Source organism: Mustela erminea, chromosome 1, assembly GCF_009829155.1.
Source record: "Mustela erminea isolate mMusErm1 chromosome 1, mMusErm1.Pri, whole genome shotgun sequence".
Taxonomy (NCBI): Eukaryota; Metazoa; Chordata; class Mammalia; order Carnivora; family Mustelidae; genus Mustela; species Mustela erminea.
This window is the reverse complement of record NC_045614.1, coordinates 67,036,376-67,050,597: the sequence shown is the minus strand read 5'-3', so window position 1 is coordinate 67,050,597 and position 14,222 is coordinate 67,036,376. Positions and strand designations below refer to the sequence as shown.

Genomic DNA, 14,222 nt, shown 5'->3' with positions numbered 1-14,222 from the left:
CTAATACTTTTCCAATTACTCCAAGGAAGTTCCTAAGATCCATTGATGTGGAGAGAAGGATGTTCCATACTGAAGGGTAGTTAGTACATGAAGCAGGAGGTCTGTGATCCATGCCGTATTTTAATATGAAGTCTGAGGTAATACTAAGGAAAAAAGGCCATTCAAGAATGACTCAAGCATTTCTTTAGAACATTCTACATCCCAGGAACCATGCTGCATATTACGGTACTTTGACATCAGAGTAAGGAAACATAGGAGAGCCAAAAAACTCAATGAAAAAGGGAAACACCTCTATTTTCTAAAACACAAATCTTGTCCTTCTTCATTGGAAGTATTAAATTGTCAACAACTTCTAAACTTGGACAAGCTATATGTTGAAATTTACAAGGGCTCAATTCTTGCCTTCTAGGAAATTAAAATCCTAAAACCCAGTAAAAGAAAACAGTAAAAGCTACTTACACATATATAGTATTTTAGGATATTTCACTAAGATGCATCATCTTACTATGGCAAGTTAATGGTGGATGTCAGCTGCCTTTATTGTCCCTTTCACTCAAAGTCTCTGAGTTACCTGAGGTGGATTCCCAATTAGTCATATAAAGTCAGGCAGATTCTCATATGCAGGAATAAACTGGAGCCAATCCATATGAACTCAGAGCTAAACTCTGCCCTGCTGAAAGTCCTTCTCTAAGCATAATGTTTCTGTACTGTTACTTGTTGTTCCTACTATAAGTTTATTATGGTTGTACTTCTATTTATGACTTCTAATAAAACAAGGACTCACTTGCATATTCATTTTAAACAAAAATAATACACAGTGCTTAAAAAATACAACATGCTTAAAAATACAACAGAACTGTTCTGAGTAAAACTATATATTTTTTTGAGAATATATATTCTTTTTTTTTTTTTAAGATTTTATTTATTGATTTGAAAGAGAGAGAGAGAGGTCACAAGTAGGCAAAGAGGCAAAGAGAGAAAGGGGGGAAGCAGGCTTCCGGTTGAGCAGAGAGCCTGATGCAGGGCTTGATCCCAGGACCCCGAGATCATGACCTGAGCCAAAGGCAGAGGCTCAACCCACTGAGCCACCCAGGTGCCCCAAGTAAAAAATATTTTAAAAAGATTTTATTTATTTATTTGAGAGATAATGAGGGAGAGAGAATCTGAAGCAGACTCCACACTGAGCACAGAGTCCAATGAGGGGCTCGATCGCACAACCGTGAGATCACGAACTGAGTGGAGACCATAAGTTGGACCCTTAACCGACAGAACCACCTAGGTGCCTCTCTGATTGGAAATTTTGTGTCAAGGAGGTAGCCAAGCAAAATTAATGAAAAATTACAGAATGTGGATATTCTGAACCAGTACCAGGAGAGACTTCCATTCTGACTTCTTTTCCTTGTGGTAGTGATAAATTTAGAATGATTCTGATTCATCCACACATTTTTTATAAGATTTTATTATTTATTTATTTATTATATAAAATATTATATATAACTATATAATAAACATTATATATTATTTAATTATTATTTATTTTATAAATAATAAATATTTATTGTTTATTTTGACAGAGAGAGAAATCACAAGTAGGCAGAGAGGCAGGCAGAGGCAGGGGGGCGGGGGGGGAACAGGCTACCCATTGAGCAAAGAGCCCTATGCAGGGCTCGATCCCAGGACCCTGAGACCATGACCTGAGCCGAAGGCAGAGGCTTAACCCACTGAGCCACCCAGTTGCCCCAGATTCATCCATACATTCTTTCCTGATCTTTAAGGTCTTCCACACAGATCAGATGGCTATATTGTGAATATGTAATAGATGAAAACAAAGATGGAATAGAAATAAAAATCCACAATAATAAACTATACTTTAAATAATACACCAATAGCCAGAAAGTGTGTCAGATGAGTCATGATGTCAAAGAATCATATGTAATTAAAATATTACTTTATACTGCCATAACAGCAATAGCACTCAACATATCTGAGTTTCAGAACTAAGAAAAATAAACAGCACATTTTATTTATATATTTTAATAGTCGTCTCTTAAATTGCTTAAATACCTTCCTACAATTATGTCTACATTCTGTAATGAGCAGATCTCACATATATTACACCGACCCAATAAGCGTAAGCCCTGCTTCTGCTAAAAGCAGGTCTGAAGCAATGAGCATCACATAAACAGGACATAAATCATCTCAGCATCACCAATTTAACAATTAATTGGTTCTTCTTATTAAAAAATGAATTTATCTACTTATTTATTTTTAAAGATTTGAGAGAGAGACAGAGTGAGAGAGTGCACAAGAGAGGGGAGGGGCAGAGGAATAAGCAGGGACCCTGTCCCCAGGACCCTGGGATCATAACCCGAGCCAAAGGCAGATACTTGCTTAACAGACTGAGCCACACAGGCACCTCCAAAATGATTTTATTTCTGAAGGTACAAACTGCTTTGTTCAATATTCCTTCTATACTGAGTAAATACATTTTATGGAATTTTATGTGGAGTTTATATTACTTATTGGGATTTTGTTTTCCCTTTTTTTTTTTTTTTTTAAGATTTTATTTATTTGAGAGAGAGAGAGAGAGACACAGTGAGAGAGGGAACACAAGCAGGAGAGGCAGGCAGAGGGAGATGCAGGCTTCCCGCCAAGGAGGGAGCCTCATGTGGGGCTGGATCCCAGGACCCCAGGATCGTTACCTGAGCCGAAGGCAGATGCCCAACAACTGAGCCACCCAGGCACCCCTGTTTTCTGGTTTTATTCAGGATTATTTTGGGGGTTGTTTTCACTGTCTTTTAGGGCACTTCAGATCCTTTTTAGAAGGAGAAGCATAGACATAGATAATTATTATTATTATTTTTTAAAGATTTTATTTATTTATTTGACAGACAGAGATCACAAGTAGGCAGAGAGGCAGGCAGAGAGAGAGGAGGAAGCAGGCTCCCTGATGAGCAGAGAGCCCGATTCGGGTCTCGATCCCAGGACCCTGGGATCCTGACCTGAGCCAAAGGCAGAGGCATTAACCCACTGAGCCACCCAAGCGCCCCTAGATAATTATTTTTGGTAAAGTCCTATTTGTAGCACTAACTGAGTGTTCTGAGATTCACCAAATTATGGCAATCAAGTCATCTTTACCATTTAAAAAATTTTTTTATTTACTGGGGCACCTGGGTGGCTCAGTCCATTTAGAGTGGCTGCCTTTGGCTCAGGTCATGATCCTAGGACCCTGGGATCGAGACTTGCGTCATGCTCCCTGCTCAGTGGGGAGCCTGCTTTTCCCTCTAACACTCCCCCTGTTTGTGTTCCCTGTCTTGCTGTGTCTCCCTCTCTGTCAAATGAGTAAGTAAAATCTTAAAAAAAAAAAAAAAGACTTTATTTATTTCAGAGAGAGTGTGTATGAGCAGGGGGGAGGAGCAGAGGAGGGAGAGGAAGAATCCCAAGCAGACTCCACACTGTTGAGTACAGGGTTGGATGCAGGGTTCCATCCCATAACTCTGAGATCCCAATGGGAGCCAAAACCAAGAGTTGGATGCTCAACTGACATAGCCATCCAGGGCACCCCTACCATTTTTTAAAAATCAGAAATTCTGGGGACGCGTAGGTGGCTCAGTTGATTAAGTGTCTGCCTTTGTCTCAGGTCATGATCCCACAATCCTGGGATTGAGCCCTGCACTGGGTTCCCTACTCAGCATGGAGTCCGCTTCTCCCTCTCTGTCTGCCCTTCACTGCCTTTTGTGCACACTCTTTCTTCTCTCTCAAAATAAATAAAATCTTTTTAAAAAAATTAGAAATTTAGAACTTTGTATAAGAAAATTGGGAGGAGGAGGATTTCATAATAAAATCCATAGAATGAAGACAATCCTAAAGGTACTATTTCTAAAAATAAGTAATTTTAAAGATTTTTTTTTTTTTATTAATTTGACAGAGAGAAATCACAAGTAGACGGAGAGGCAGCCAGAGAGAGAGAGAGAGGGAAGCAGGCTCTCTGCTCAGCAGAGAGCCTGATGCGGGACTCGATCCCAGGACTCTGAGATCATGACCTGAGCCGAAGGCAGCGGCTTAACCCACTGAGCCACCCAGGCGCCCTAAAAATAAGTAATTTTAAGCCTTACTGTATTTCTCTACTCCTAAGAAGATCTAATTCCCTGGTTTCCAATAACTATCCAAATGAGAGGCCTCCAACCCTTACATTCATCAATGGATTGAAGAGTAAGAAATTTCTAGAGATTGTTTTAAAAAAGTATAAATATTACCTAGAATTGTCAGTTAATTTAAGAATTATCCAATAAGAAAGTTGTCTTTTAGGGTGCCTGGGTGGCTCAGTCAGTTAAACATCTACCTTCGGCTTGAGTCATGATCCCAGGGTCCAACGACTGAGTCCCACATCAGGCTCCTTGCTCAGCAGGGAGCCTGTTTCTCCCTCTCCCTCTGCCTGCTGTTCTCCCTGCTTGTGTTCTCGCTCTTCAAATAAAATCTTAAAAAAAAAAAAAGTTGTCTTTTAAAAGACAAATCAGACTTAAATAAATGATTAAAGCCCTTCAAAGACAGCACTTATCTCTTCCCCTAGTGGTATATACATACCAAATCATAAACTACTTCAGTATCATGTGTGAATACTGCCAGGCAAACATACTTCTAAATGTTAGTTTTTGCAGCTGTTCCTTAGGAAGTGCTGTTCAGCAGTAGAAGGAGCGCAAAAACATCTATATCATCTATGGCAGGCAAACCTCAGGTGCCAGGCCTGCCAATCTCCACACAGCCAAAGAGCACAGCAAGGGTGGGGGATGGGTAGGAAAGGGGGTGATACAGGCATCTGGTAATTCTGATACAACCTTTCTTCTACTCCTACTGACCACTCCCCACTTGAGATTTCAAAGGCTTCCACCAACCACTACATGCAGATAATCTAGGCAAGGACACCCATGTAAACTGGCCTAATTCTCACAGTCGCTGGTGACAAAGGTGTGAAGGAGACAGCCTGATAATCCATGAATTCTGAACCATTTACTGAATCAAAAGTAAAGCCCGTAGGCACCAAAGGAAAGGTAGTGTTGTACAGTTCTGTCCACACTCATGGTCTTAGTCCTACTCTAACCACCTGATGCACATACCATACTCAGGCCAGGCCAGCAGATGATATGGAACCTGACCCAGCAGCTAGTAGATCACTGTTCCAACAGATATGGCCCTCTCGTTGGCTTCACCTCTTTAATGCGACTGCTGATACAGCCTGCTATATTTTAAGAACCAGAATGTTAACAAATGACTTTAAGAAATTAAATATTTTATCCAACTGTTAAAGAGCAGACTATTTTTATAAATTCCCTGAGAGTTATAAGAGAATGACGTCTTGTGTGTTTCCAAGTATTTTTTGTTTTCTATGTAACAAGCAAGGGGAGGTTTTTTGAACAAAAAGATATCCAAGGAGCACTCACCCCCTTATTTGCAGCAATGCAGCATTCAGCCAGCCTTAGCCAGAGGCGGGGATTTGCATGATAAACCTGAACAGCTTCAATCAGACACTCAAAGGCAGCAAGAGGTCTTCCAATGTGAAGAAGCTGAATGCCACAGTTATATAGCAACTCATACCTCTTGTTGGTTAGCAATGTACACATGGGTCTTCCCGAAAATTTCTTGCCTAATGATACAAATTAGGTAAAAAAAAAAAATCATTAGATTAAAAATAACAGTTACATTGAACACACATTACATAACATTGATGTAATTACATCAATGTAATGTATTAATTACATTAATTACATTACATTGAAAACACTGTTAAATACTTAAATACTACCTTGTTTAATACGATGGACCCAGTGTGAAGTTTTTGCTGTTGTTGTTGTTTTAATGATTTTATTTGACAGAGAGAGCATAAGCCAGAAGAGCAGCATGAGACAGGGAGAAGCAGACTCCCTACTGAGCAGAGATTCCCAACATGGAGCTGGATCCCAGGAACTCAGGATCATGACGTGAGCCAAAGGTAGATACTTAACCAACTGAGCCACCAGGTGTTCTAGACCAGTGTAAAGTTGTAATAGCTCTCTGCTAGTGATGATCTTTATCTTCAACCCCACAAATATTCTCCAGAGTCATCTCAGTTGCTTGTGCTGGTGTAGCCAGAGATGTCTCTTATTTGCCAGCTCCCCAGGTAACAATGGTCCAGACAGGAAAACAAAGATAGGACCCACTGACTTCTATGAATCTTAAACCACCTTGCTACCTTTTTAGAAGATTCACTTTCTTTTTTAACTTTCATTTTGGTTAACCATTTTATTGTAATGTGCTTTTTTAGCCAGAAGTATTCTGCTAATGTTAGCAGGGGTTTGGGAACCTATGAAAATAAAAAATATACTGTATCTATGACGACTATGGTGTACTTGCTTATTTGAAGTTTCATAGTCTACAACAAAATAAGACTACTTATGATTTTGGATACACATTTCATCAGTGTTTTTATGTTTAAAAAAGCTAAATAATTGGTTGATTTTAAGCATTCCAGGTCAAGGATCCATAGCATATGATTATTAACATAAGAGACTTCAGGAATTTGCTCAAAGATTATCAGGCGCAAAAAATTAAAAAAATAAAGACTGTCAGGCTGCCTATAACATCCCATGTGAAACCTTGGAAAGAAGCTATAATAAAACTAGTTTAGGGGCACGTGACTGGCTCAGTAGGTAAAGCATGCAACTCTTAATTTCAGGGCTGTGAGTTCAAACCCCATGCTGGGCATATAGCTTACTTAAAAAACAAAAGAAAACAACAACAACAAAAACACCAAAAAAAGTAGCCAAGAAATCTTGGCAACATACTTTGCTTTGTAACATTATCCTAATGGATTACTGATTTTCAAATCCATGAAAAAGTGAATGTAATTTAAATTTCCTTGATAATTACTCCTACCACCTTGCTATTTGAAGTGGCCATATCTACGAAAGATCCCCAGAGTCAAACCTGTTGGTCAGGGTCAATGTTAATTGTAGGTAGGCACATATGGGTGCATTTTGACCAGACACTGACCACCAGCTACCTATTCTTTTTATTTTTTTAAATAATTTAAAAAATTTTTAATAAACATATATTATTAGCCCCAGGTGTACAGGTCGGTGAATCGCCAGGTTTACACACTTCACAGCACTCACCATAGCACATACCCTCTACCTACTTATTCTTTAAAAAAAATTATTTTTAAAATTCCAGTATAATTTACTTACCATGTTATATTAGTTTTGGGTATACAATACAGTGATTCAACAATATTTTTTTGTTTTTGTTTTTTTAATTTATTTTTTAAAATTATTTTTATTAACTTATAATGTATTATTTGCCCCAGGGGGTACAGGTCTGTGAATCATGAGGCTTACACACTTCATAGCACTCACCATAAGTGATTCAACAATGTTATACGTTACTCAGTGCTCAGATGCTTGATCTTTAATATCATGCTCTCAAGTAGTAAAATACAAACTGTCCACCAGCAATGGGCTCACCTGGATCAGTGCTGCCTGCACTGAGCTGTGCACAAACATTGTCATTCTCCTGTAGAGCCTTTTTAAAATAGAAAATTCCCAAATTGTGCTTGCTCATGGCAAAATGGATGCAACCAAGATTATTCCAGAACATGCATCTCAAGCATTCACCTGACAAAAACACAAATAAATTTGTCCAAAAATGTTACAGTTGACAAATGCCACACAAGAATTGGCAGTGCAAGAGCAATTCCACCTAGTCCTTACGGAAAAGTTTACAAGGCATCTGAAATTCAGGACATCTGAAAATTTTCTAAGCTCCTTTCCTTTTTAAAATCTTTTATTAGAGGTGTCTGGGTGGCTCAGTAGGTTAAGCCTCTGCCTTCGACTCAGGTCATGATCTCAGGGTCCTGGGATCGAGTCCTGTATCGGGCTCTCTGCTCAGCAGGGAGCCTGCTTCTCCCTCTCTCTCTGCCTGCCTCTCTGGCTACTTGTGATCTCTTTCTCTCTCTGTCAAATAAATTAAGCAAAATCTTTAAAAAATAAATAAAAAATAAAATCTTTTATTAAAGGTGATAAACTAACCCTACCCATTGATTTTCTTAGCCTGCTTAATCTCTTCTTCTGATTTTTAAATAACTATAGGCAAATAATACAATAATGCAAAGGACAAAAAGTAACATTAGTAACAATATACACATTGCATCCACACAACAAAATATTATGTAGAAACTTCAAAGAATCAATAGATATGGAAACATACTAAATGAACAGCAAGAACACATAAAACAGTATAATATCCGCTTTTGCTTGCTAAAGTCTCCACTGTTCTTTTAGTTCATCTTTAAATATCACTCGCTGAGCATCTATCTTCTCAAGCTTATTAGGCAATTGTATTTCTTTCTTTCTTTCTTTCTTTTTTTTTTTTTTTTTAATTTTATTTATTCATTTGAGAGAGAGAAAGTGAGAGGGAGCATGAGAGCTGAGAAGGTCAGAGGGAGAAGCAGAGCTGGGAGCCTGATGTGGAACTGGATCCTGGGACTCAGAGATTATGACCTGAGCTGAAGGCAGTGGCTTAACCAAATGAGCCACCCAGGCGCCCCAGGCATTTGTATTTCTTATCCTGTAATACGCACACTGCTTCTTTCTGTTCTTCACCCATTTTTAAAAATTTGGTTATGGACGTTTTTCCTATTGATTACCTGTTAGTATGCTACAGAATCCTGTCACATCTGTTTAAAATATTGTCCTCATGGGCGCCTGGGTGGCTCAGTGGGTTAAAGCCTCTGCCTTCAGCTCGGGTCAAGATCTCAGGGTCCTGGGATTGAGCCCCGCATCAGGCTCTCTGCTCAGCAAGGAGCCCGCTTCCTCCTCTCTCTCTGCCTGCCTCTCTGCCTACTTGCGATCTGTCTGTCAAATAAATAAATAAAATCTTAAATAAATAAATAAATAAATAAATAAAATATTGTCCTCAAAGCCAGTGTGTCACCTATCTTATGACCTGCTTCAGTGTGTATGTATGTGTGTTTAATCATAAAAAGTTTTATATTTTTATGTGGTGATACTAATCATCTTTCCTAAACTCTACGATTCTTGCATTTTGGATGAAATTTACTCAAGTCTCCCCCCCCACAATATTAAAATATTCAAGTTTTCTTTAGCTGCTTTTATGATTTTTTAAAAATTTTTATTTATTTATTTATTTTTTAAAGATTTTATTTATTTATTTGACAGAGAGAGATGACAAGCAGGCAGAGAGGCAGGCACAGAGAGAGGAGGAAGCAGGCTCCCCGCCGAGCAGAGAGCCCGATGCGGGGCTCGATCCCAGGACTCTGAGATCATGACCCGAGCCGAAGGCAGTGGCTCAACCCACTGAGCCACCTAGGCACCCCTGCTTTTATGATTTTTACATTTCAACCCTTCATTTCTCTGGGCTTTATTTTGGTGTAATGAAAGCAACCCAACCTTTAGTTTTCTTCTTGTAAACTGCTTCCAAATACTCCAAAACAATTTACTGATAGTCTTTTCCACAATGATATAAAATGCCGGACTTGGGGTGCCTAGGTGGCTCAGTCGTTAAGCATCTGCTTTTGGCTCAGGTCATGATCCCAGGGTCCTGGGATCAAGCCCAGAATCAGGCTCCCTGCTCAGAAGGAAGCTGTTTCTCCCTCTCCCTCTGCCCCTGGCTTGTGTTCCCTTTCTCACTGTCTCTCTTTGTCAAATAAATAAATAAAATGTTTAAAAAAATAAAAAAATAAAATGCCAGACTAGACTGACAAAATTAACACTCAGAATAGTTAATGCTTAATACTGAAATCTAAGATTCTCTTCTGATGTGTATTTCAAAAAGACAAATAGTAGACTTCAGGGGAAGATAGCAGGATATACATTAAAATATTTAAAGGAGGCTGCGTCTGGTAGTGGCATTGTGAACAATTTAAGGAATGTTCTATTCCCGAATCTTCTCCAATAAGCATATTTTATCAGCAGCAAAAACTAAATTTTACAAATGAGAAATCAATGAAATATTTTAAAACTAACAACTACGGAAAAATACTAGTACATAATATATATAACTACTATATAAAAATACTAGTACATAAAATATATAACTACTATATAAAAATCTTTCCCATTAGATCTTTTTTTATTTTGAAGATTTTATTTATTTATTTGACAGAGATCACAAGCAGGTGGTGGGGGGAGCAGGCTCCCCGCTGAGCAAAGAGCCCGATGTGGGGCTCGATCCTAGGACCCTGAGATCGTGACCTGAGCCGAAGGCAGAAGCTTTAACCCACTGAGCCACCCAGGCGCCCCCCATTAGATCATCTTAACTGTTGACTAGTCAACTATATGTCCTGCTCCTCACTCCACTGTAGAGCCTAATAGTATTTTTTTTTAAAGATTTTATTTATTTATTTGACAGAGAGAGAGATCACAAGCAGGCAGAGAGGCAGGCAGAGAGAGAGAGGGGGAAGCAGGCTCCCTGCCGAGCAGAGAACCTGATGCGGGACCTGACCCCAGGACCCTGAGATCATGACTTGAGCTGAAGGCAGAGAGTTAACCCACTGAGCCACCCAGGCACCCTGAGCCTAATAATATTGATTCTGAAATCTGTATCAAGACAACCCTAAGCAAAATTTTCTCAAAGGATACTGAATATTTAGTCTGAAAGATCATTTCAGTGTTTGGCTGTTACGGGCCTCTGAGGGGAAATTATGACAATAAAAAAAGCAAAACCAAAAATTTAGCAGAGTTAAAAATGGGTACTCAGAATAAACAGAATATCCAAGAGAGGGGCACCTGGGTGGCTCACTGGGTTAAAGCTTCTGCCTTTGGCTTAGGTCATGATCCCAGGGTCCTGGGATCGAGGCCCACATCCGGGCTCTCTGCTCAGCAGAGAGTTTACTTCCCCTCCTCTCTCTTTAAAAGAAAAAAAAAGAATATCCAAGAGAACTGCAATGGAACAAACTGCTTTTCTCCATCTTTTACAACCCCACTTAACAGAATGGGTAAGGGGGAGGGGGCAGTGAGTATGTCTGCAGGTATGCTTTATTTTTTAAGATTTTCTTTTATTTATGTATTTGACAGGGAGAGAGAAAGAGAGAGCAAGCACAACAAGGAGGAGCGGCAGGTAGAGGGAAAGCGAGACGAAGACTCCCTGTTGATCAGAGAGCCCGTCTTGGAGCTTGATCCGAGGACTTTGGGATCACGACCTAAGCCAAAGGCAGATGCTTAATGGACTCAGCCACCCAGGTGCCCTTGCATGTGTGTTCTATCTTCGTATCTGAATAGAATCTAAAACAAAACATCCCAAAAAACTTATTTCATCTGTTGCATTTTAAGATTTTATTTATTTATTTACTTATTTGAGAGAGTGCATGCACATGTGAAGGCGGGGAGGAAAGGAGGGGGAAAGAATCCTAAAAGCAGACGCCACGCTGAGCACAGAGCCCCACGTGGGGCTTAAATTTACAATACTGAGACCATGACCTGAGCTGAAACCAAAAGTCAGAGACTTAACCAAATGAGCCACCCAGGCACCCCCATCTTTGCATTTTATTTTATTTTTTTAAAAAAATATTTTATTTATTTAAAAAAAAAAGATTTTATTTACTTGACAGACAAGGGATGGCAAGTAGGCAGAGAGGCAGGCAGAGAGAGAGGGGGGAAGCAGGCTCCCTGCTGAGCAGAGAGCTCAATGTGAGCCACCCAGGAGCCCCCCATCTTTGCATTTTAAACTTGGGATAAAACATTTTCAAATGTTTGACTTCACTTCTTGAATAAATGGATTTTCCTCCTTTCTCCCCATAAAACAGCAATGATGTGAATTTAAAAGAAAGCCTCAAATTTTACCTTTCATTTTACCAACAGTATTAAGCAACTCATTAAAATTTTCTTTTTTAGACAGGGAGAGAGGCAGAGGCAGACAGAATCTTAATTAAACAGGCTCCACACCCAGCACGGAGCCCAGTGCAGGCCTTGATCTCACTACCCTGAGATCATTACCAGAGCCCAAATCAAGAGTAGGATGCTTAACTGACTAAGCCACGCAGATGCTGCTCCTCATTAAAACTTTCTTAAAAGGGATGCCTGGGTGGCTCAGTCCCTTAGTCCTCTACCTTTGGGTCAGGGCATGATCCCAGAGTTCTGGGATGTAGTTCCCTGTCTGGCTCCTTGTTTGGCGGGAGGCCTGCTTCTCCCTCTGCCTGCCGCTCCCCTTTGTTGTGCTCACTGGCTTGTTCTCTCTCTCACTCTCTGACAAATAAATAAATAAAATCTTAAAAAAACAGCAACTTTCTAAATAGATAACAGATAATGATAATTACCTTCTTAACTTTATAGAAATATTTTTGTTATAGTTAATAGTCTAAAAAATCATCATATGCTCACAGCTTTTATGGGAGAAAAGGGAAAAGTAAAAACATTATCATCTCATTTCCTTAAAAGATTTCATTTCACAAAGTAAAAGCCCAAGGACCTTATGTCCCGGACATAATTTGTTGGCTGGTATTAAAAAATGAAATGAAAGAAAGCATACGTGAAGTGAAAGAGAAGTTTACTTTTAGAAGCTTCTTCTAAAATGGAAAGAAATAGGGGTACCTGGGTGGCTCAGTAGGTTAAACATCCAACTCTTGGTTTTGACACAGGCTCTAGGATCAGTCCAGCCTCAGGCTCAGCAACCAGTGGGGAGTCTGCTTCTCTCTCTTTTCTCTTTCTCCCCCAACCCTTTTTTTGGCCCTCCCCGTGCACACTCCTGCTCTTTCTAAAATAAATAAATATATCTATAAAATAAATAAAGTGGAAACAAATAATAGAATAAGTTCTTAAGAATTTTTTGCAGCAGAAATCATAAAACATTTCATTTTTTAAAAACCAGCAAAAATCATACTGAAGAGCACTGGATGAAATAAACAACAATAGAGAGAAGAGCCAGGAAGACAATACTAGAATTTCACAATTTTCTTTTACCTGTTTTCATGAATCCTGGATGTTCAGCAATGTTTGAACTATTTAATAGCTTCACAGCTTTCCGATAATTGCCTCTTAAGTACTCAAAATTGCTTTTAAGAAACAGAGAGGGCGCAGACTGTGAAGAAAATATAAGTTGCTTATATTTTGTTTTCAGATGTCTATTGTGAGATAATAATCATACTGCTGTACTGGCATATATTCAAGAGCATAAATGAATCATTTAAGTTGTGCTCACAAAAAACTGTAGCTTCACAATTTTTCATTGCTTTCACGTTCTAAAAAAATTAAACCTATCAGAGAGCACCTTATCAACTGAATTAAGGGTCTGCCTAAAAAAAATACATACAGTATATATGGATAAAAATACAGTGTGCAGATCATCAACAGACTGCCTTCATCTATTATACTACTAACTGGAAGCCAATTTAATTAGGTCCTTCAGTTCAATGACTGTTTAGAAAGACTGGAGGTCTCCCTTATTTTTTAGGGTAGATGCACATTCATCAGAACCCAAAGGGATACAAATAATCCAATCCCTTTCCAGATAGAAAAAAAGAAGTATCATTCTATGGATGGAAGAATTACATAACAGAATGCCTTATTTCTGAGAGCTCATCTTGCATGTGACAAATTTCACATTTTGGATGGCAGACCATGTTTCACTTCCCCTAAGAATCCTCCCAGTGGAGGATCATCTGTATACCTATTTATTTATTTACTTTTTTACTTTTTAATTTTTTAATTAACATATAATGTATCATTAGCCCCAGGGGTACAGGTCTGTGAATCGCCAGGTTTACACACTTCATAGCACATACCTTCCCCAATGTCCATAACCGCACAACCCTCTCCCTTCTCCCCTCCCCCCGGCAACCCTAAATTTGTTTCGTGAGATTAAGAGTCTATTATGGTTTGTCTCCCTCCCAATCCCATCTTGTTTCATTTATTCTTTTCCTACCCCCCAAACTCTCACATTGCCTCTCAACTTCCTCATATCAGGGAGATCATGTAAGTGTCTTTCTCTGATTGACTTATTTCGCTAAGCATAATACCCTCTAGTTCCATCCACGTTGTCGCAAATGGCAAGATTTCATTTCTTTTGATGGCTGTGTATCATACCTATTTAGAATGCAAAAGCATGCATAGATCTACAAACTGAACATTCATCTAGGAGGACATCAGGGATCCTGGTTTCATCATTTATTCACTTTAGCTTAGCTATAGGCTTTTCTTCTAAGTCCTTGTTCATGCTTTGCTCTTCCTCAGGTTGAG

At 39.1% G+C, this 14,222-nt stretch overlaps 1 protein-coding gene across 7 annotated transcripts in view; it reads right to left on the bottom strand.

The window, feature by feature from the left end:
* The window catches only part of CNOT10 (CCR4-NOT transcription complex subunit 10), a 75,796-nt gene that overhangs the window by 29,500 nt on the left and 32,074 nt on the right, over positions 1–14,222 (bottom strand). For all 7 annotated transcript variants that reach the window (XM_032361601.1, XM_032361678.1, XM_032361196.1 and 4 more), the window contains 3 exons: positions 12,948–13,065; positions 7,497–7,646; positions 5,439–5,641 (listed from right to left, as the gene is read on the bottom strand). In XM_032361601.1, the coding sequence (XP_032217492.1) occupies positions 5,439–5,641; positions 7,497–7,646; positions 12,948–13,065 (471 nt within the window). The remainder of the gene's footprint in view (positions 1–5,438; positions 5,642–7,496; positions 7,647–12,947; positions 13,066–14,222) is intronic.